We start from the raw sequence: 24,017 nt of genomic DNA, 5'->3' as shown, positions 1-24,017 counted from the left end.
ACCACGAACGTAGTCGCCTAAAACAACACAAATTTATTATCTTACAGTTCTGGAGGCCAAAAGTCTGAAGTAGGTCTCACTGGGCTAAAATTAAGGTGTCAGAAGGCTTGTGAAAGCATGGCCTTGGCCTAAAAGCAGAGTACAGCAGCTGGGGCCCTGGCCAATTGCTCTACCACGAGTCAGACCTGAAAGGCACATTCTCAGGGTTACTATGTGGGATTTTCCTAGTGACTAACCATAGGGGAAAGCTTTCTGGAGGGCAGAGACCATGCCTGCCTCACCTCTATTCCAAGCACTCCTGCTGGGGTGTGCTTAAGGACTTTACATCTGGCCTTTGGAGCCAGCTGGGCTTTCATCCTGCTTTGCCACTTATACTTTTCCGAGCCTCAGTTTATTTATCTATAAAATGGGGATGATACATAGCAGTACCTCCCACATTGGGTTGGTATGAGGATGAAATGAAACGCTGTGTCAAGGCCTTTGGTCAGGGCTTGGCACACGGCAGTGGTAATGGTCAGTAAACGCCAGCCTTCCTCATTGGAACACTCTGACCCGCACATAATAGGTGCTCAGTATATGGTAATTGTTCTCATTGGAACATATCTAGAATAGGCGCTTGGTAGATGGTATGGTCTTTATTGGAATGCACAGAGCTGCATAGAGCACGCACTGGTAAATGGTAGTGGTTGTTATTGGAGTACTCTGGCCCGCACACAGTAGGCACCCAGTAAATATGGTTTGGTTGGTTCCAACCATTGTTTTAGTGGAAGTGGATCCAGTTTTCTCTCCTCAGTGAAGACAGCAACTCATGGCTAATACAGAGAGAGAAAGGTGGGGGAGATCCAGGTGGTCCCTCCCAATTACTCTGAGTCTCTATTACCTTGTCTATAAAGCAAGATTACTACCACCTTCCTGGGACAGTTGAAGGAACTAAATAAAGCACATTAAGCACTTTGTATCCAATAGGCTCTGCATAAAGTCATTCTACCTCTTAAACATCCAATGAGCTTCTGAGCTTAGTCCCAGAGAATAGCTTAAAGCAAGTTCTAAAAATCTCTTCTTGAGCATTTTCTATAAAGGTCCAACCATCTCTTCAGACCAAATAGTTGTTTTCTTTTTTAACACATGGCTTGTGGGATGGCATCTATTATCTCACGAGCATTTAATGAGAGCTGTTTAATATAAACAATGAGAGGAAAGGTACTCTGCTTTCTCCAACTGCTGCTAATGCCAGGTACTGTTGATGTCAGAATTATAGGTGCAATGGCCTGTCTTTCCTGAATGTGATATTTTATCAGAAAGCGAAAATTTAGTGATCTGAACCTAAAACCAACCAAATGGTTTTTAAAAAATTCACTGACTTTCTTACAATAATAATGATACTATCACGTACCAAGTGTGTCAGGTATTACTATAAGTGCTGGGGATAAGACCAGTAAACAAGAGAGATAATCCTCATGGAGTTTATATTCAAGTGGGTGGTGTGGTTCAGAGGATAAACTTGTAATCCTACACACTCCGAATATTAGGAAAGAGAAAATATAGAATAGACGTGGGCACAGAGAGCGAAGCATTTTCCCAGACTTGGTGAATGGGAGAACAAGGAAGTGATCTTTGAGATGAGTAAAAGTGAGCTGGGATGATTACAATGAGGGTTGGGGGCAGGGGGCAGTGTCCCAGGAAAAGGGAACAACATGTGCAAAGGCCCGGAGGTAGAAAGGCAAGTTGGAACTGAAACAAATTAAGAGTGTTTGGAGAGAATGCAAGGGAGGTGGGAGAAGTCTACAAGGCCCTATTAAGGGTCTGGATTTCATCCTGAGGCAATGGGAAACCATAGAAGGCTTTAGGGAAAGTGGAGAGGTGAGCTATGGATTGCCCTGATTGACATCTGAGAAAGATGAATGGGCTAGAAGGGAACCCAGTGGTCAAGGAGAGCAGCACCAAAGTTGTCACTGGGAAAGGGGGGTGGCATGGAGAAGTGGACCCATTGGAGTGGCATTTAAGTAGAATGTATAGGCTGGATGATCGTTTGCTTGTTGGGGTAGGGAAGGGGCAAGAATGGAAGCCAGGAGCAGAAATATCTAGAATTTCTTTCCACCTTGCCCAAGAGGTTTGGCATCCATCACCTATCTTCACACAGCATCGTCCTTGCCCTGAGCCTGAGGGTGACTCCTGAGGTCACATGGGCCTGTCTTCTCTCCCCAGCACTTACCTCAGCTTGTAATTTTACTTTCACTAAATGTCATTTGATTAATGTCTCTCTCTACTGCTAGAATATATACTCCCACGAGGGTAGGGTTTGTTTATGCTTTTGCTCATGAGATTCTCAAAATGTGTTTATAGAATGAACGATGGAAAGAACCAATAATCATACCAGTGCTTTGTCTTGAAGGGGTTGCTTCCTATCGGTAAACTAGCTGTGATTCATCCCTATAAAGTACATATCCTTTAACCTAGCTAGTCCCATCTAATAAAATTTTCCTAAACCTATCTACCAGACATTTAAATGTCTATGTATAAGGATGTTCATTTCAGTGATATTTGTAAAAGGAAAAATAACAGCACAGCATAAATGTCCAAATCAAGAAGTTTGTTGAATAAATTGTGGTGCATCCAGAGTAGAATAAGCCATTGAAATAATGAAAATCTATTTTTAATTTCAGTTTTGTGGAGATATAATTGACATATAAAATTGTAAGATTTAAAGTGTGCATCGGTAATTTAATATTACGTATACATTGTGAAAGGATTCTACCCATTTTTATATTCTAAAATTGTAGAGTATAATGCAATTATTTTTGTGCATAAACAGAACAAAATTATCTTTACTCATAGTTTCATAATTGGAAATATATACCTCAAATTGTTACTGATGTTTATATCCAAGTAGTGGAATACAAATAATTTTTATTTACTTCTTCGGGCTTTTTCTCTGAATTTTCTACAATGAACTTGTATTACTTCCTAATAAGAAATGAAAACAACAGACAACTTTTTAATCCCTGGAGGTAGTTATCAATGTCAAAGGCTGTCCTAGGATCAAATCAGATAAGAATTATTAAATAGTACTCTTTATATTTAGCAAAAAGAAGGCATTTTGTGGCTATAGTTTTTATAGAGGCAGAGCCTCGTGTCAGCAAAATAGGAATAATTATGGTTTTAAAAAAAATCATTCCTCAGGAATCTTGTTTGGACCAAGTGGGTATTAGCGGGATCAATTATAGGTGCAAATATTTTTATCCGTTGACAAAAATGCTCAAAAGTTCGCTCATGCCCTCTCACTGGGCAATTACCAAAACAAGTGAGCATGCGCGAAATTACAGAGAGGCGGGGTTAACTGGGCTTGTTTTAGGAAGAGCAATAGAAAAGTGAGGCCTTACCATTTCTGAGTTTATAAAGTGGAGGTAGGAATCATGCAAAAAGGTTTTAAAAATCAAGGATAGCTCAATTGCATTTCTTTAAACAACGGTTCTGCAAGCCGGGCCAGAACTCCGGGGAACTCGGCGACACGGATAGCAGATTCCCTCGGTGCAAAAAAGAAAGGCAAAGCCAGCTGCAATGACCCGGGAGCGCGAGGCTCCGCGCGCTACCCGGTTTGACCAATCAGTGAGCAGAGGGGCCCGGGCGGTGGCTCCTGCGCGTGCGTTGCTCCTGCTGGTGGGTTTGTGTTGCCTTGGGCCTGTTTGCGGACTGCTTGCGGTCTGTGCTGCTGACCTGGGCCTGGTCACCCCGGCTCTCCCTGCTGTCCTGCCGCTTGGCCCCGCGAAGCCGATGGACCTCAGCAAGTGGTCTGGGCCCTTGAGCCTGCAGGAAGTGGACGAGCAGCCGCAGCACCCGCTGCAGGTCAAATACGCCGGGGCGGAGATCGACGAACTGGGCAAAGTGCTGACACCCACCCAGGTACCCGAGGACGGCGGGGATGCAGCTGCTCGAGGCGGGAGGCCTGCAGGCTGGAGGCCTGGGGGAGGTGGGGAGGACGTTACGGCTTGTCTGCGCCCGACCCACCAATAGTAGGGGGTCGCGGTACCCACGCTGCAGGCCTGCGGTTACCACGGGGCACCCAGAATCCACCTGACGGTGAGCCGCGGCCTGCGGGAGAAATTAAGCCACTTTTCCGAGACTTCAAGGCACAGGCAGGGGTCTAGGCCCGGAGATAGCTCGGACCGCCCGGGGCAGGGCAGGGGAGGGGAGGGGGCGGTGCCCAGGATTGAGTGGCCTTGGCCGGATCAGAGTCTCCCTACCCCCTACCCCGGGTCTCGGATTTTAGGCCTCATTTTGGGGAGCAAGAGCCTCACCCGAGGACATATGACGCATTATGTAACCGGTGATCAGCAGTGCCCAGCAAGGCCTCCTTTGTTTTAGCGGTCAAGAGCGTGGTGTAGTGACTTCTGCAGCTGGAAGGCTGTAGGGCAACAGGCCTTGCTTTACCGTTGGGCCTTAGACACCCGTGATGGAGGCAGGACCAGGTCCTGGCTGCTGAAAATGGAGAAACTAGAGTGCCCAACACTGTTGCGAGTTGTTGGTCTCGAAGTTCCAGGGCAGTGGTGTGAATAAACTGCTCTGACGAGTTTTTGGTTTTGGATGTTTAAATGTGAGGTGCCTGTCTTGCAGCCTCCCTTTTCCAAGATTCATTGTCCACGTCTGGCCACCTCGGCGTTCTCATTTTCTGTGCACTTGTAAATGTCCAGTTAATTTAGATTTCAATTTAGCGGGCCCTAGGTAACTGGTCACCAAATCGAGAGACCCTGTCGTTCCAGACAATGGTAAGGTTGTAGTTAAGAGGACTCAGTCAGCACCAGGGTTGAAATCCTGACGCCACCTCTTTTTGTTAATAACATGCTCTGATACCAGTGTCGTTGGGACTAAAATAAATAGAGTATATAAAACTTCAGCTTCTGGCTTTTGGTAGAGTCAATACACTTTAGTTTTAATTAATAATCTGTTTTGCCTTTGAGGAACCTAAGGTCAATGAGTATTGGTTTCTTGAGCATTTCTGACATTTTAACTCTGACTTTTGAATTCTAAACTCTAAACTGGTTCCTTCCTTCAGGTTAAGAACCGGCCCACCAGTATTACATGGGATGGCCTTGATGCAGGTAAACTCTACACCTTGGTCTTGACAGACCCGGATGCTCCCAGCAGGAAAGACCCCAAATATAGGCAAGTTGGGGAGAGCTGGGGAACAGCAAGTCATCCAAATATGAGCTGGTGCTTCTTGCACTGTGTGAAGTCCCCCACTGAACATGCTCTGCTACTGGACTAGTTTGAAATGTTCACCTACGTGGTTAAGCCAGAGTGTGCTTTTCTGGCCTCTTTACTCCCTAGACCAGGAGACTAGAAACTGCAGCTGAGAGCCAGATTTGCCTGGGGCCTGTTTTTTTGCAGGCCCAGGAGCTAAAACATTTCTAAATAATTGGTGAAAAATTGGAAGATGAATAATAATTATTTTTTGACATCTGAAAATTACATGATATTCAAATCTCAGTGTCCATAAAGTTTTATTGGGACACAGCCATAATAACTTATTAAATCCTGTTCTATGGCTGCTTTCATGCTACAGCCAGAAAGTTGCATTATTGTGACAGAGGGGGTATGAACTTCAACGCCTAAAACATTTACTGTCTGGCTCCTTACAAAACGTTTGCTGCCCATTGCTCTAGACAATCTCGGAGGGAGGTACAGAGTCCTCTCTTCTGCAGACACATGAGGTTTGCAGTGGCCAAGAAAGCAGGCCTACTTCATTGCCGCATCCTGGCACGGAACAGCTACTTCATGCTTGTTTGTTGAGTGAGTACTAATTTCCAGTAGTGGTGATGGTCCTGTATTTTTTGTAGGGAATGGCATCATTTCCTGGTGGTCAATATGAAGGGCAGCGACATCAGCAGTGGCACCGTCCTCTCCGATTACGTGGGCTCTGGGCCTCCCAAGGGCACAGGTTAGTAAAGGCTGCTGTTAGGGGGATGTGGAGGGGAGCCTGGGTGGACAATAGGATTGGCCTAAAATGCTGCAAATTTTAGTTTGGTTCTTAGAGCTTGCTTCTTTTATTTATGAGAGCCCTTACTCTCGTGGAGATTTCAGGCAGTGTAGTTCACCTCCAAGGCAGCAGTCAGGGGACCAGCACCTTGGGTTCTGGTTAGGCGGACTTCTGTTAGCGTTAGGCCTTAGCTGCTAGGCCTTTAGTAAGCCGGAAATTGGTGAGAAGATATTATACCAGGAAGCAATGTTTCAGAATGCTTGGAATGGCTTCTTGCACGGCTGTATTCAGCTTTTGCTCTGTGTGATCTCTGAGCTCCTAGTTCCCATAAAAGCTCTCAGAAATGACCATAGTTTCCAAATTAATTATTAGAAATTAGGTTCTTTATCACTTTATAGCTTCCCTTTTCTCTCGAAAATCAAGTGTGGTATGTTGAAAAGATTTGGAAGACTGGGAACTAAATTGAAGATACATACGCACACGTATTGTATTAACATTTTATATATATACATATATATATGAGAGAGAGAGAGAATGCGGTATCGAAACCCCACGTTGGATAAGTGCTGCCTGAGCTAATGGTGGGAGATGCACTGTTACTGCGGGTTGTGCATTGAGGGATGTTTCCATTTTCTGCAACAAGGAAGTAGTGGTGGGTGGAGCCTGGCAACATACGAGCTTTGTACACACTGTCCAGACGTGAGTTAGTGTGAAGAGGTACAAGAACCGTTGGCTATAGACTCATATATTTTATCTGTAGACGCAGAAGTTTCAGATGGCTTCAGCCCTCTCACACATCCATAAAAGGAAGGTAAAGATACATCTTTCCCCGGAATCTATTAAGTTCTCTAGGGCAGTTATAAAATTAGGCAGTTTAATTACGAGAAGTACACACATGAGAATAAAGCAATTCTCTCAAGTAGGAGCTGTGTTCTCAACAACAAAAGCCTCAGTAGCTCACTTCTTAAAATATTTTTTTTTAGTAAGGTGTAACTTACAAAATGCACGGATTGTAGGGGTTCAGTGAATGAATATTTACCGAGCACACATCCTTTAAGTAAAATTTTCCGGAGTTAACCATTTTCTGACACCTGTCTTCATAGATTACTTTTGCATTCATGCATATGATATGCAGTATGCATTTGTTTTTGGTGATTGGTCTCTTTCAGCCAAGATAATGTCTGAGATTCATCCATGTTATTGTTTATATCAGTAATTCATTCCTTTTTATTGCCCAGTAGTATTCCATTGTATGAATATACCACAGTTCATGAAGGCATTCTCCTGGTCATGGACATTTGGGTTTTTTCCAGTGTTTGGATATTATGCATAAAGCTACTATACACATTTCTCTCATTTGGGGGGCATATTTTCTGTCATTTCGGGGGCATTTTTCTTGGGTAAATACCTAGGAGTAGGATTGTTGGGTCAGAAATTGCCCAAGACGTCTCCAAAATGGTTGAAAATGTTTACACTCTGGTCAGCAGTATATGAAAGTTTCATTAGATCCAGGTAAAGCACCCTTGTATGTAGGAGCACCCTACTAGTTGCTAGATGAGATGCTGCCGAATTCATGAATAGCTTAATAATAAAGCCAATTAGATCTTCAAATTAAAATGAAAAAAATCCATGTAGATTCATAGCAAAATTCATCCTTATAGCAAGCGACAGCATTTCCTTCTTTTTTAATACTGAATAATATATTTAATGCTGAATAATAGTATTAGACACAAACACACACCACAGTTTGTTTATCCATTTGTCAATAGATATTTGGGTTGCTTCCACCTCTTGGCTATTACAAATAATGCTGCAATGAACGTGGGTGTGCAAATATTTAAATAACTTTCCTTTAAATAACCTAAAAAAGACTCATGGCATCCATTTGTATCCAGTACTTAATTGCAACTTGTAGAAAGCTTGCTGGCACGTGTTAAACATTCTTTGCTACTGCTTAGTTGGTTAAAATGAGTTGGGGTCATTTCTTTCTAAGCAGGTCTCTTCTAAGGAAGTAAGTGTTGGAGGTAGAAAGCTAATGTTCTTCTTTAGTCTGTGTAGGCTTGATTGTGGTATGATGAGTATCTGGTCAGTGATTTGCCGTGTCCTTCATCCACTTCTCATATTTTTAGCACTTCCTATGTGCCAGGCACTAAGGTAGGTTCTAGAGTGATAATGGGCAACAAGACAAAAGCCATGGCTTTATGGATCTCTCTAGCAGGGAGATTAAATTGAAAAGTAAGAGTTTTAGATAGCAGCGTGACTGTGACAGCAGTAAAATGGGCATTCTGATGGGAGTGGTGGGAAGTGACTGGAGAGGGGCAGGTCCTGGAGTGGGGTGAATGAGGAACAGAGCCGTAGGAGGGGTGAGCAGGCCAGATCCGCAGGTCCTGAGAGGCAGTAATGCAGGGCGAGGATTTTATACCGTGTTTCCCCCAAAATAAGACCAGGTCTTAACATGAATTTTTGCTCCAAAAGACTCATTAGGGCTTATGTTCAGGGGATGTCATCCTGAAAAATCATGCTAGGGCTTATTTTCCAGTTAAGTCTGATTTTTGGGGAAACACGGTACCAGTTACAGTGGAGAGACATTGGGTGATTTTCAGCAGGTGAGTGACCTGAGTCATTCCACCTCTCTGGGTTCTTAGTGTCCTCCTCGGAAAAATGGGTGGTCTGGGTCCCTCCGTGTTGGCAAAGCCTATGAAAATGGGTGATGTCTCCATCAGACGCCCAGCTCTGTATACATCTTCCCTCCTGTCTCTCCCTCCAGGCCTTCACCGCTATGTCTGGCTGGTTTATGAGCAGGACAAGCCGCTGAAGTGTGATGAGCCCATTCTCAGCAACCGATCTGGAGACCACCGTGGCAAATTCAAGGTGGCAGCTTTCCGCAAGAAGTACGCGCTTGGGACCCCCGTGGCCGGCACGTGTTACCAGGCGGAATGGGATGACTATGTGCCCAAACTCTATGAGCAGCTGTCTGGGAAGTAGAGGAACACCAGGAGACAGAAGTCGCCCTGGAGGCCCCAAGCAGTGTTGTCAAGTTCAGTGATGCATGTAGATTTCTCTTCTACCCCGTTTCCATTCTCAGGCAAGACCTGAGCCGATAGTGGTTTAGGGTGACTTTTCCTTCTGCCTGTCCTTTATAATTGTACAGGATCACAGACCCTGGTTTATGTTTTGGTCAAATTTGAACTCCATTTTGGGGGATATTTTGGTACTATGATGGGGTCATCAGTTTGTTAATGTAAGATTAGCAACCCAGAATTTAAAGAAGAAAAAATTTAGGTAAGAAGAACGGTTTATAATAATAGAGCAAAGCATCGAAAAATCTTTAAGGGAGGTTATTAAAAAAAAAGATTGCCTCTCTTTGTGACCCTGAGAATTGTGCCTGATGGCATCTTCTGAGATGTGTTTTCCCAGTCCTGTTTCTCACTAGACAACCAGAGGCTGACATGTCTGCTAACCCCCAATATGGTTCGTCTTGGATTGGTTACTAGGTGTCGGTATCCTACTTTGGGTCCTTTAAAGAGCAGTACTGGAAAAAGCAATGGGGACAGTTGCTTTCCTGTTGAGGCACGGCTGTCTAGCCAAGCTGCAGGGCTGGGTGAGGTAATCAGAAATCTGTAAGTCTGTGCTTATTAAATTGATCCTTCACTGGTGTAAGAAAAAGCCGGTCTGGAGTTGCTAAATGTTGTGTTAGTTCTGCTATTTGCTTAAAGTTGAATAAAATTAAAAACCTTGTGTGGACAGACTGGGCCTCCAGATATTTTGTGCTTTTGTGTATGGGGTTTCATAAATGTGGGAAGTCAAGAGACAACCTCTAAGGGTGAATACCCCTTTCCCTGACCAGCAGTAATGATTGGGACTTGATTCAGGGAGCATATAGAGGGTCCACACTTACACACATGCCATTCAACTCGACAGGAGCAACTATTAATTTAAACTTGAGGTTTTTTTTAAAACATCACAAAGCCTTAGCCAAGTCTTGCCCCAAAAGCACCTTTGCTTTTTGTAAGTAATCCCTATGGTGTAGTTGTGTGCAGACACCATAGCAACGGCTCAGAAATAGCCTACACCTCTCCTTGTTCTCACTTACAATCCATATCGAATCAGTAGCAAAGGGTGGGGGTGGGGACAGATCACTCACAGCACTTGAACCAAAAGAAAGGAAAGGAGGTGCTTGAAGGTCTGAATCACTGACCTGGTCTGTGATGCAGACAGGATCCTGAATTAGGCCTGGCAGGTGCTATGCAAGGCTGGGCCTTTCCTCCACCTTTCACTGCTCCCCTTCTCTGAAAAGCTGCTGGAAATGTTGCCTCATGTCATCTCTGGGGGCAGATAAGGTAGAGTAATTTTAACTTTAGAGTTTTAAGATTCATTTAAATATAAAACAAAGTTGTAAAGAAAACAACCACCCTGTTGACCTTAAAAATAAATGAAAATTAATACATGCACATGGTTAGGGCAAACAGTACAGGAAGGAGATGTCTTTAACCATCCCATCTCAACGTATCAGTGTGTATCTACATATTTATCCTTAAGAAATTATAGTCTTGTTACACACACTGGTATATATTGTTCTGCTCTCTTTTTCCCTACCTAATATACCTTCGTACATTATTATCTTGGGTTACCAGGTCACCATAATTCACGTCAATATTTTGAACAAATATTCTCTTATGCATATTCCATAATTTAACCAGTCTAATTCCCTACTACGATAAGATTATTTCTGGTTATTTGCTATTATAAACAGTGCTTCATGAAACTATATGTATAAAATGCTTTTGCAAGTAATTTAGTGGAATAAATTTCTAGGATTGAAATAATCAATTGATACATACATTTTCCATGCTGATACTGACAAACCACCTTCCAAAAATATCACACTGATTATATTCATGTCAGTGGGATATGAAAGTAACTTTTTCCATACCCTTACCAGTTTTCTGACTTTTAAAATATTTGACCATTTGTTATTTATATTTAAAATCATTTACTCTTTCTAAACTGTTCTTTGAGACTTTTATCTTGCTAACCATGGTACTTTTTAAATCAACTCTGAAGATTTATAAGGAATCATAGTAATCTGTTTCCTTGTTTAAAACAGGTGTAGACTCAAAAATCATTCCAAAAAAGGTCAAAATAACCCAACCCAAAAAACTATGCACGAGTTCACAAAAGAACAATACATAAGAAAAAATAGTAACCTTAAAAACAATGGGATACCATGTTTCACCTATTAAATTGGAAGGTGAAGTGATCTTGTCCAGGGGCACTGCTTTAGGAAGGGGGGACTCCAGGTTCTGAACCCAGCTCTGGCCTCAGCCCACTTCGTCACCACCATGCCATTGACACACAGATTCCCTTAGAGGCTCAGCCTCGTCCCATGAAAAATGGGTGGGGGAATCATTAGTCTGCATTTACCTCACAGGGTTGTTGGAGAACAAAATTATTTTTTGTTGAGATTAAGTGAATTCATATATGTAAATGATTCACTTGATCTGATTGATATAGGAACAAAGTCTACAAACAGCCACTTTCCTCAAGGCAGTTTCCTGCCTGGCTACATGGTTACCAAAAGTGTGTTTTTAAAAAGGTTTAGAGTGAAGAGACACAGGAGTCTGTACTCAACCACGGTACAGCTTTAGCAGCCCTTCCAGAGCACAGTATTTCTAACACGACCCTGGAATGTTGGGAACCTGCTCAGCATTCTGATTTCATGGGGGATTTCTCTGGAACCCCTAAATTAAACCCTGACTTAGAGACAGGACCTCATCTCAGAAACAGGGTTGGTAGCTCTCTAATACTTTCGCATCATAATACATGGCCTAAATCCTCTTCTCGATCAGGGAGCCAGGGACTTCTGTCCTTAAATCGTCTACTTAAAGCTCTTCAGCAGTTTGTAGTTGCTCTGGGATACAGACCTGATCCTGAACATGGCCCATCTGACCCCCCATTTGCCTCTAGCTTCCCACCATTTGTCTTACTGAACTTCACATTTTTTGCCTGCCTCTCAGTTTCTTGAACATACCAGGCTACAACCCTGTTTCCCCGAAAATAAGACCTAGCCGGACCATCAGCTCTAATGCATCTTTTGGAGCAACAATTAATATTAAATACCGGGTCTTATATTAATTGTTGCTCCAAAAGATGCATTAGAGCTGATGGTCCGGCTAGGTCTTATTTTCGGGGAAACACGGTAACAGATTTGGTCCTTTACTGATGCTGCCTGGAATCTTCTTCCCCTTGCACTTTCTTTGACAAGATCCCATTCACCCTTTAAGTCTCTTAACTGACCAGGGAATCCTTCCCTAACTGGGCTAGTATCCTGTACTATGCTATTGCAACATTACAATTGTCATTTAAAGATATGTATATGTAATTGTTAATGTTTATCTCCTCTATTAGACTGGACCCTTCATGAAGTCAAGGTCAACCAATCTCTGCCTTTTAACTGGACTGTTGAGAGACTTAATATTTAATGTAATTATTGATTGGTGGAATTTAGGTCTACCATTTTATATGTTTTCTGTTTGCCCCTCTGTTCTCTCTTTCCTGCCTTCTTTGGGATTATTTGAATATTTTGATCTGTTGGCTTTTTAAGCTATACCTCTTTGGGTTTTCTTTTTTGTTTTTTAAGTAGTTGCTCTAAGAGTTACAATATACATAACTAATTTTTTAGTCTGCTTAGAATAAAAATCGTACCACTTGGTGTGAAATGTAGAAACATGGCAACCAATAGTTCCTTTAACCCCCAACCTCTATGTTATAGTTATATGGATTACATTTTACATATATTGAAACCCTCACAAGACAATGTTATAATTTTTGCTTTCAACAACAAAAATATATACATGTCTTTCAAAATAGTTCAAGACTATGAGGGAGAAGTCTTTTCTATTTATCTAGATTTTTACCATTTGTTGCTCTTCCTTCATCCTTAGAGACCCAAGTTTCCTTCTGGTGTCCCTTCAGTATGAGCAATTCCCTTCTCATTTCTGGTAGAGTAAGCCTGCTGACCATGAATTCTCAATTTTTCTTCATCTGAGAATGGTTTTATTTTGCCTTCATTCCTCTGTCTAGGTTGCTTTTCCACAATCCATCTGCTTTTATTTTCCAGTGTCCTCTGATAGTTGCTTTTGCATTTTGTCTAGTTTTTCACTGTAATCAGCAGGAAAGATTTACACCGCTCTGCCAAACTGGGACAATAAAAATGTACTTTTTGTAGCTTACCATTTCTAGGGCAAAATATATTACTAAATTAAAATCAGAGCGGTATATGGAGTTCTTACATAAGCATGCTTCCAGTTGCCCAGGAATACCCTTCTTGAATAGATATATAAACAAATAATGACAGATGATGGTAAATTCAAGAAATGCTTTAACTCAGACATCACTGGCACCCTGTGATTCTGACACCCTGTGACTCTCATCGTTGGCTGTTCCTTCAAACTCCTGGTAGCACCCAGTTCTTGCACTGTCATGGCTCGTCTTAGCCCACTGTTGGTTAACCTAGTCTACTGCTAATTTACTTTTCAGTGGAGATTTAAACCATGTGGAGCTCCAGCAGAGTACTGACTCCATCCATCTGATTTACTGTTACCCCCCCAAGCACACAGTAGGTGCTCAATAAATCCTTCTTGAATGAGTGAATGTATGCTGATCCTGGCACTTCTGATCCCCCTTCCCTACTCTTCCCTTGATCTATAGCACTTACTACCATGTAAGATAATTTAATTTTTGTATTATCAGTTTCCTCCCACCCCTAGTGTACACTCCATTAGAGCAAGGATCTTTACCTGTTTTGAGATACACTGATGTATCTCGAGCATCTGACATGTAAGTTACTCAGTCAATATTCACTGAGGGAATAATTGCAAATCAGAGGTAACAGCCCTTACTAATATGTATAACAAACCTGGAATAATTCTTTTTAACTCAGGGGCGTTGAGTGTATGCTGGAATACAGGACACTGGCTCTCTGCTGCTGTCCCAGCACTTCTTTCCAGCTGTTCTCTTGCTGCCATTCTGGTCCTTGGCTATATTCTCACTGCCTCCTCGTGAAGGAATTAGGAGTTGGAAGTCTCAGTGTCTACCAGGTGTTAGAAGCAGGGACCCGCATTCCTTCTGGTCTTCCTTCTGGGAACACGTCACTGACAAACTTGTGGAGAAGGACATTTCATAAAGATTGGCACCTATAATCTCACAGACATAAGGCTTTTTCACCAGCTAGCTAGACATTTTTCACTACGGAGAAATGGATGTAACAGACCACACAAAGTTTTTCTGCCTTACTGATTTAATGTTCTGATTGGCTGTATGACCTATGCAGTATGAAATCAGATAGGTCTCGATACGGTCTCCACCACCACCACTTACCCTGGTCTGAGCTTATTTCCTTATCTGAAAATGGCATGGAGTCCCATCACATGGTAAGCGTAAGCATGAAATACAGGTTACCTATTGTTTGGGGGGTAAATATGAGTCTTCTTTCCAATGATTTTCTGATGTACCTAACAGAGAAATGTCAATGAATTAAGGTGCTTAGGAAACCCGGTGATAATTATTAAAGGCATTAAGGTTGGGGTTAACCCATGTTGATAATTATAATTTTTTGAGTATACCGCTCTGCTTTAGTTGATCATAGTGATCACGATTGGTCACATTTGTCTGTGATGACTGAATGTCCTGTAGGATATAGGAGTGACCTTCAGGTCATCATGCTAAAGATTCAGGACTTAGAACTCTAAGAACATGAGATCTTACTGAGATGTCTTCACCCCAAAGCCATCTCCTACAAGTTATATATTTTGCCACTTCATTCTCATGCACATAAAATTATTCTCATACAAGCAGACCATGGGGGGTGGGGATCTATGACAGTGGGATCATTTCAAATATTTGGCTATAATGTCTTCTTCATAGCCTGCCTTTCTTTAAAGGTGCCCAAATTCTCTCCTCAGCAATACATACTCCTACACGTGACTGGTACACTGAGAGTCTGTGTGTGTGGGTGTAGGCACACGGTCCTTTTCTTAAGGGCAAAAAGGTGCAGTTGACCACTTCAGACAGTGTAACACTATCTTCAATCCTGTGGAATTTGCAAGACACAGCTTTACCTGAAAATCCTGAATGGCTCTTCTTGGAGCAACCAAGGCTCCGGAGAACGGCTTCTGGAGGGTGGTGGCTCTCCTCCCTCTGAATTATGAACTGGTAAACCTAGAAGGGAAACTTCCTGCTACAATAACACAGCAAGGCGATGTGATGAACACTTTTATTTACAAATATAATTAAAAGCTCTGACAGTTATCATGCTCTTCCTTGGAACCTGAAAAATGTTTTGTTTTGTTGTTTTTTAAAGTGCATGCAAAAGAAGTAAAGCCTTTTTTTTTTCATCATTTTTTATTGTAAGAAAATACACAGTTTGAAAGTGTGAATAATGCAATATTTATGACCAAGATATGGGACTTAGGGAGGGGAAGGGGACTAAAGAAAAAGATCAAGATGATCTGATTGAGAGACAGCGTTGAACTCCAAATACTGAATTGGAAGGAGGCAGGTGGGGAGGAATAGGAGGAGGAAGTAAAAAAATTTGATCAGAGAAACAGTTAAAATACAATATGAAAATAAGTAATACCTCTCCTTAAATTCCTTCTATACACAAAATACACGATTTGCCAAAGCCCAATTTGTGCTACTGGGATTCTGTGAGCTCCTTAAGTGTATTCACATTCTCTGCAACAGCAGAAAATGATTATGATACAATCAGAATATGCTGAAGACAAGTTAAACTCTTGCCAGCAGGTTCTTAAAAATCACAAGATCTCTTCACCCCACCCACCCACCCCATCCCCAAAAAAGTAATAATATGTCACCACTGATATGTACATCACAATTAGTTTCTGTAAAATGTATCAAATTTTCAATCTTTAATAAAACTTTGTTTTTTTTTTTAATTCCTGATGAATAAATACCAAAAAAATAAAATAAAATAAAATAATGCAGCAGCTAGTTAAGGTGTAAGGCTGCGGATATTGTGTCTCTCTCCCCCTTGGCATTTATTATTATTATTTTTTTTTTGCTTTACTTTCACAGATTGGTGGTAATGAGTGATTGCTTAAAGCAATATACATCCACTTTTTTGTTGTTGATTTATTGGTTTTGTTAAAACTGTCTCCAAAGTTTTCACTGAAACATTTTGAATCACATCAATACTGTGACGTGTACTATGAATAGAAGAGATGGCCAGGTTTCGGCCAGTACTGAAAGTTGACACGGGGGGAGGAAGGGGGCCCCTGATGGAGTAAGAATAAACAGGCACTAGTCCGACACGATGTCAGTAAGAGTAAGAGAGAGAGAGAGTGAGAGCAACGCCCGTTAAAATGGGGAATGTGGTTTTGCGGGGTCTGAATTTTTTTCTGTTTTCTTTTTTTTTTGTAAATGGCAAAAAAATTTAATCTCATCTATAGTCCTCCTTAGGAAAATCTAATGTAACCAAATTCCCAAATCCCATTCTGAGGCTCTCCATGTCAAAAGTTTCAATCTCTCGCTCTTGCCTTTCCAATAGATACTTGATTCTCTCGCTGCGTTCCTTCTGAAGGGCAGCCAGCTCTTCTTCAATCTGAAATAAGCACAATGAGCACTTGTTAATGAAAGGACCTCCCAACAGGCACGCACAAATGACACACAGGAAGTGAGAGGAAACTAGATGGGGGGGGGGGGGGGCCTGGGAGAGTCCTGTGATAAATGTCTTGTATCCAATCCATTATATTTAAAACTTGCTCACAAGAATAAAAATGTTTGGGGCCCACCTGGGGTTAGCGCTACCATTCTAGCAAGCCAAGCAGCTGGGCTGATCTAGGTCAGTGTCCTGTCTCAGCAAGAGATGGCTCAAGAGAAGCTAAAAGACACTCAAGCACAATTAGATTGTGCCACTATCCCATAGAGAGCCAAACGCCCCCGGGGTCATTAGCAATTTAGCTCTAGAACAGGAGCTGGGAAAACAGTCTTCTACGTTGGTCTCAGGGAACTACCAGAAGGAAGCACAAATTACTGGTTAAGCAAATAAATGCTTAACAGCTTTGAGATGCTTTATGAAATCTTTTCTACTTCATATTCCTCAGCAATACCTAAAGCAATGAATATTTCAATTCAGAGAACATTTATTATGCGTGGCAATACCAGCCTCTCTTCATTTTAATTTTTTAAAAGAGCCCTGCTGGTGATTTCTTTTCATTTAGAAATAGCTGAAAATAAAAGCCAATACTGCATGTGGCTTCCTCGTGCCACTCAGCAGCCATACTATCAGCTCATCGTACTGTCCATGTCCTATCAACTACCCAGGAACCCATGTATTCCTCTGGCTGTGAAGGTGGAGGGTTTCCTAGCAGGGTGATAGAATGAGTTTAGGCTGTGGGATCAGATTTATGCAAGGAACGGAACCGTGTTGAGCCTTAGGACCCTGCCTGTGGAATGAGATTACGCCCACCTCTAGGAGTAAAAAGGCAGATAATAAGTGAGCGGTGCCTGCTTGAACACCCCCCACACACACACACACAGGCAGGGCTCGGTTAGCGGCAGTTCCCCAGGCTGTGCCCCTCCCCCACCCAGTTGTGCGGCCCGTGGGAACACTGCCTTACCTTCTGCTCAAGATGTGCTCTGCGCAGAGACACCCTCTGCTCTAGCTTCTGGAGCTCACGTTCATGTTGTGCCTCTGTTTGCATCTTGATCTTGCTCTGGTAGGCGTTGAGGAGCTCCATTTCCTGTTGAAGCTGTAGCCTCAAGGCCTGGCATTCTGCTTCTTGCGCCTCATCTAGCCGTAACTGCGGGCACAGAAGACACACACTGTAATTCCCTCCTGGCTTACGGCACTTGGGGACGACTGGAGGCTGTTCTGTTGTTTGGAGTGAAACAGGTCCCCACAGAAAAACAGACAGACGCCCTGGGTACATCCAGAGTTAGGAATCAAAAATAGTACACTCTGCCCAGTGGGCTACAAACATCTCAAAACACATTCTCTTCTGAAAACATTCCTTAAGAAAACAAAAACATTCTTAAGGAAACCACACTTAGCAGGAGTCAGGAACGCTACACACTCCAGTGACTGAACCTGTGTCTCTTGGAGGCAGACTCCTAAGCTTGAATTCAAGCTCCACCATCCACTTAGGGGTGTCACCTGGCAAGTTACTTAACCTCTCCCAGTCGCATGTATTTTTCTTGTTTTAATTTCAGGAAAACAACAAGTTCCTACTGTCTAAGACCGGTGTGAGGATTAAATAAAAGAATTCATATAAAATCCTAGGCACAGTTCTTGATATATACCAAGTGTTCAATAAATAGTAGCTGTTAACATTATTTTGGGTCTGACGAACCATTTCCATAGTTAGATATCTCTTACCCCCACACCACCATACATCTAGATATCCTTAGCTCTATATAAAAACAAACAAACAAACAAATGAGTCCAATCTCCATAACACTTGAGGAATATACCACAATACTGTTGTTCTCCTAGCAGGTTGGTCCCTGCTGTTGGCTACAGAAGTTATCCTGCTGCCAGCCAATCTATAACTGACGCGGCTCAAAACCTCTCCCCCGCAGAAGGTAAGCTTGATAGTCGTAACGGGCATATTGTGGTTTGAAGCACAGAAGCCCGGGTTATAAGCCGGCCTGAGACTGCCTCTTGCTCCCTGCAGGACCGAACTGGGCCAAGCCAGCCAGCAGAAGAGCCAACCTTGAAAGTGAGCAGAATTGAAGATTTGGGGCCACAGGCGGGAAAAGGACGTTTAAGGGATGATGACCCTTCTGCCTCAGGCTTGGTTTTGTCTAGATTTAGGAGGCCCTCGATTTGGCTGGGAATATCAGAACCCTCAAACTAGACAGTTCTGTTTACCTTGAGTTTATGTGAGTGTTTCCATACAGACCTTTTTGTCAAGGTATTTATCCTCGGCCTATCTGTACAATTTGTGACAACTAACAATACATCTCAATATCTTGATTGAGAAATGACTTTTTGAAATGTCGTTGGAATAGTTTTAAAAGTTATTTACATAGTGTCTTCTTTAGTACTTTTGGAGATATATACTATATCAAATGAATACAAAACAATGTAATCATAGTATTTCCAAGGTATTTTCCAATAATTAATCTTAACCAGCTTTCACTGAAACCCATTAAAGAGGACGTCTCTGTTTTCATTCCCTCAATGAGTTATGAAGGGAGAAGAAATAGTAGACACAATCAACAGTCAATCTGCAGCAGGAACAGCCTAACAGATAAATACCAAAGTGTTTACTGGCTCCCAATGAGATTGTTATCGATTCCCTCTTGATATGGGAGGTTCCTTACCAAGAAAGGGAATGAAAATCTGTTCTTTTCTACGCATCTGCATTAATTGCTGTAAGCCCTGGCCAAGTGGGTGAGTGGCTGAACCTATGGGCAGCTTAGACCACTCAAACACCCCCATCTCCTCTTATTTCTGGCATTTTATTATTAATGTCAGTAACTATGTTGTTCTGTACCAGCTCTGACTCTACAACAAAGTGCCAGGTTAGAAATCAGCGGATATTCCAGTATTGGGTATTCATCATCCCAAAACTGAACATATGAAATCCATTAGAAACTTTTATAAAAGTAAACATCATGTCTGTTTTCTCAAATGGATGAAACTGAAGAAGAGGACGTGACAGAAGCAGCCTAATGCAGGAGTGGCCAAGCATACAGGCTTATAGGCTCCCCTGAAAACAGGTTCGAATCCTAGCTCCACCACTAATTAGCTAGGTGACACCCTAAGTCAGGAGTTGGCACAAATCTGGCCTGCTGCCTATTTTTGTAAATTAAGTTTCACTGGAGCACAGACATGCTCGTTCATTTATGTATCGCCTATGGCTGCTTTTGTACTCCAACGGCAGAGCTGAGCAGTTGTGACAGAGACCCCGTGGTCCACATGGCCTGAACTATGTACTACTATCTGCCCCTTTACAGAAAAAGCTTGCCAACTCCTGCCCAAAGCAAGTGGCTTTACCGCAATAAATCTTAGTTTCCTCACAGGTAAATTAGGGTTAAAACAGTAACTACTTCATTTCACAGAAATGAAATGACACGAAATACTTAGAACAGTGCCAGGCACATGGTGAGCAGTCAATTGAGGACAGCTGAAATTATCACACACACTTTTATCTCCTCCCTGCCTCAAAGCAAAGGGTGTTTGACTTCTTTTATTCGAGGGCAGTCATGAGCCTATATTCCTGACCAGCTCTCTCCCATCTACAAGCATTACTGAGCACTTGCTGTACGCCAGTCATGGATGCAGATGCTGAGAATACAAAGATGAACGAGACAGAAATCCTATCACCCATCATGTCCCTATCAACTCTCCCGCCCCTTCTCCTCACTTCCACCCCATCCTGCATCATGGTGATCCTACCCCTCTACTCACTGGCTCACATCGAGGGCACTGAGGCCGCCCAGAAGGGGTCAGCATCTCACCTGACCTCCCAAGCAGCACTGGAGATTATGGATTGCCCCTTCCTTCCTGGAATCTTTCTCCTGTTTTCTGAAATATCACACACTCTCTTGGTGTTTCCCCGAAAATAAGACCGGGTCTTATATTAATTTTAGCTCCAAAAACGCATTAGGGCTTATGTTCAGGGGACGTCATCCTGAAAAACCATGCTAGGGCATATTTTCCGGTTAGGTCTTATTTTCAGGGAAACATGGTACTCTCTACCTCACTGGGCCATTAAACGTGGGTGTTCCTCAGGGCTTTGTGGTGGGCAATCTCCTTCCTCTAATCCCTCTTCCAATGGCTTTCCAAAGGCCTTAATGACCACCTCTATGCAAATAAGCCCCCACATCTACACCTCTACATCAGATTGCTCTTCTGAGGGCCAGGAGAGCTTATCCAGTCTACTGGAGACCTCTGCACCTGGAAGTTTCCCAGGCCCTCAAGCTGAATATGACTAATATGAACTAATATCTATATCTATATAGTACATATGTATAACCAATCATCTTTCCCATTTCACTTCCTCAATCGGCTACTTCCTTTCTTACCAGGTAGGGATATGGCTCCATCACCTGTTATTGTGTTCAAACTAGAGACTGGAAGTCCTCCTTACACCTCACTCTCCACATTCAAGTTGTTACTAAATGCTTTCGATTCCACCTCCTGCCTATGTCTCCAATTCAGTCACTTTTCCGTCATCTCGACTGCCCCTGCTCCCTCATGGCCAAGTAAAAGCAGCAACTTTCTAAATGACCTCCTTATATCTGTTCTTGCCATCTCTCAGGAGATTCTCCACATGCCACCAGAGTGATTGCTCAAAAAGGCGAATCTGATGTCCCCTCTTTCATAATACTCTTCAATAGCTTCCCATTGCTTTTAGGATAAAGATCAAAATTCTTAAGAAAGTATACGAGCCTCTGCATGATCTAGAGCCTGTTTACCCTCCAGTCTTGTTCTCATGTCAGTCTCCTCCTCGTTTTCTCTATTCCAAACATAATGGACTTCCACTGTCTTTCCCACCTTTCCAAATGCAGTTCCTTTTGCCTAGGACGTACTCCCCACACCTCAGCGTCAATACTCAGGGTGTCTGAGTGGCCTTTCCCGACCCTCCCGACCAGCCTGGCCCTCCTGGTTTACACTCTGTTTACACCGCACTTGCTCTGCCATTACACTGGGTAGACTTTTGCAATGTCTGTTTCTTCCATTCTGTAAGTTCCATGCAGACATGACTGATGACTGTCGTAGGCACCACAGGATCCCAGGATGCCTGGGACACAGTACAGACACTCAATAAATACGTACTTGGTGGACGAACAAATGAACGAACTCTGGCTCCTATCCTCAGCCCGGGGCCAGGTTTAAGGCTTTCCCAATTAACAGATGTCCTCCTTTAACTGTCCCTATCTCTAGCTATAGTTCTCTTTCTTCCTTCACTGAGGAGGATCTGGAAGAAGCAATCTCACTTAATGATCACCTTGTCTGCACTACCATGCCTTCCATTCCCACCGCTCCATTGATTGTCTGGGACACTCAAGGGGCAAATCTACTGCTCGGTCCAGTTGGTCTCTGCCACATTTGAAGTCATTCACTAGAACGTTAGTTCTGGCTTCTGAGATGTGCTCTCTGGTCCCCCCTCTCCCCTGTATTGCTGATTATTCTTTGGTCCTACTTCTGCTCAGCCCTCTCACATTGGTGTCCACAAATCTGGCCTTGTCCTCTCCCTCTGTAATGCTATCTCCTGTCCCTAGAGGATCTCAGGTATTCCCAACAGCTTCAAGTGTTGCCATATAACAATGATGCCTAACATTTTGTCTTTAATCTTGACTCCCTCTTGAACCACAGATTTCCATTTCTGTACCTCTGTACTTGGACACGCACATGGCTCGAATAACACGTCCACAACTTAGCCAATTATCCTCCAGGCGTCCAAACTCACCCTTCCTTCTATTTTTCTGTCTTGGGAAAATGATGAGTCATTCCACTCTTATCAAGCCTACCTCTCACATGGGTCACTAAGTTCTACCTATTCTACCTCCTAAATATTTCTCCCTCTTCGCCATTCCATTAGCATGTTCTCTCTTCGTTCAGATCCTCATTCCCTTTTTTCTCAGACTATTACAATAGCTTCCTAACAGGTCTCTTTACCTAGATTTGCCACATTCCTGCCAGCATCTTTCTATAACTCAAATCTGATGCTGTCACTTTCCTTCTTAAAATAGGCAGCAGCAGCTCTCCATTGTTTATACAATAATGTCGAAACTCCTGGCTTCTGAGGATCTGACCCCTGACTATCTGCCGGCTTCCTTCTGTTTACACTCCTGCTACATCTACTCATTGTTTCTCAGATGTGCCATCCTCTTTCAGGGTTTTGAGTCTTTGCAAAGCAGTATCCTCTGCCAGGAGTAACTTTTCCTCTTCTGTTTGCTTGGAACTATTGTCCTTTAAGACTCATCGTTTGAAACCTTCGCTGAATTACCCGGTGAGCGCCCATCCCTGGCTTCCCAAAACCTTTATGACCTCTCCCTGCTGGGCTCCCACAGTGCTCCTCCTTGACCTTTGGGCTCAAGAACCAAAGTTCTTTCAGTCCCCAAATGCACACTTTTTATCATTTGGACCTTTGCCTATGTAGGTCCCTTTCCATAGAACCTGTTTACTTCCATCAATTCCTTCAAGCTTCTCGGCTTTGGCCGGGAAGCTTTCCCTAGACCAGCTTAGTTGTTCCTACTTATCCTCCCACAGCCGGATACCTCCCACTTCAAAGCATTTATTATGCTTTATTCTTATTGCTTAATTATCTGACCTCCTTACTTGACGGACATGTGTGAGAACAGGGACCCACTGCTGTCTATCTAGCTCATCTGTCTATCTCTGAGCCCAGCAGAGTGCTGGGCACAGATACTCGGTAAAGGTTTACTGAATGAATGTGTCTGTGTGTCTTATTTATGCCTGACATTAGTTGAGCATCTCTGATGAATAAAAGTGGTATTACATGCGGTATCTATTGTGTCTTGCCCTCAAAGTCCCTATGTGCCACAGGTCTGATATAGCATGTTATGACTTGAGTTCCAACTTATAAGATACACTCCAGCAAGTATCCGCATTGGCTTGGCTTTGAGCGTCGTCCTTTCCTCATTTCCTCAGTTCTTTGGGCAGAAAAACACCAATATCCTAAATTTGTGCAAGAATCATCTTGGGAACAAAAGGCTGGATCTTGAGTTTTCTTGATTCCCAAAGCTCTTGAAGCCGTGGCACCAAACCTAACCACTTACCGCTTGAGAGGCCATCATTTCATTTATACTCTGTTCATACTGCTCTGCCAAAATGGCAAGTTTTCTCGTCTGCTCATCTTTCAGTGTCTTTAAGATTGTTTTGTGCTCATTCTTTGGAGTAACTTCCAACTGGTGATTCTTGAGTGCTTTATACTGTTTGGTCTGTACTTTGCAAGTGTCCTGAAACTGTTTTTTAATTTGCATTTCCATGGCCTGTGTGGGAAAGTGATAAAAGGAAAATAAAAACACATCAGTAAATGCAGAAAGT

General features: G+C 42.8%; 2 protein-coding genes across 3 annotated transcripts in view; one reads left to right on the top strand and one right to left on the bottom strand.

Moving 5' to 3' along the window:
- Nucleotides 1-3,316: 3,316 nt before the first annotated feature.
- PEBP1 (phosphatidylethanolamine binding protein 1) lies at nucleotides 3,317-9,722 on the top strand. The gene is made up of 4 exons (XM_019753980.3): nucleotides 3,317-3,900; nucleotides 5,051-5,160; nucleotides 5,835-5,935; nucleotides 8,742-9,722. Exons 1-4 carry the CDS (start codon nucleotides 3,559-3,561, stop codon nucleotides 8,957-8,959), a joined length of 771 nt encoding a protein of 256 aa, XP_019609539.2. The 5' UTR covers nucleotides 3,317-3,558; the 3' UTR covers nucleotides 8,960-9,722.
- Nucleotides 9,723-15,234: 5,512 nt separating this feature from the next.
- TAOK3 (TAO kinase 3) overlaps nucleotides 15,235-24,017 on the bottom strand; it is a 149,864-nt gene continuing 141,081 nt past the window's right edge. For both annotated transcript variants that reach the window (XM_074320998.2, XM_088800982.1), the window contains 3 exons: nucleotides 23,750-23,962; nucleotides 17,614-17,796; nucleotides 15,235-16,595 (listed from right to left, as the gene is read on the bottom strand). In XM_074320998.2, the coding sequence (XP_074177099.1) occupies nucleotides 16,434-16,595; nucleotides 17,614-17,796; nucleotides 23,750-23,962 (558 nt within the window). In that variant the 3' untranslated portion in view covers nucleotides 15,235-16,433. The remainder of the gene's footprint in view (nucleotides 16,596-17,613; nucleotides 17,797-23,749; nucleotides 23,963-24,017) is intronic.

This window comes from Rhinolophus sinicus, chromosome 9 (assembly GCF_057876585.1).
Source record: "Rhinolophus sinicus isolate RSI-liver-muscle chromosome 9, RSI-T2T, whole genome shotgun sequence".
NCBI lineage: Eukaryota > Metazoa > Chordata > Mammalia > Chiroptera > Rhinolophidae > Rhinolophus > Rhinolophus sinicus.
Note: the sequence above shows the minus strand (reverse complement) of the source record. Positions and strands in the feature narration are given on the sequence as shown.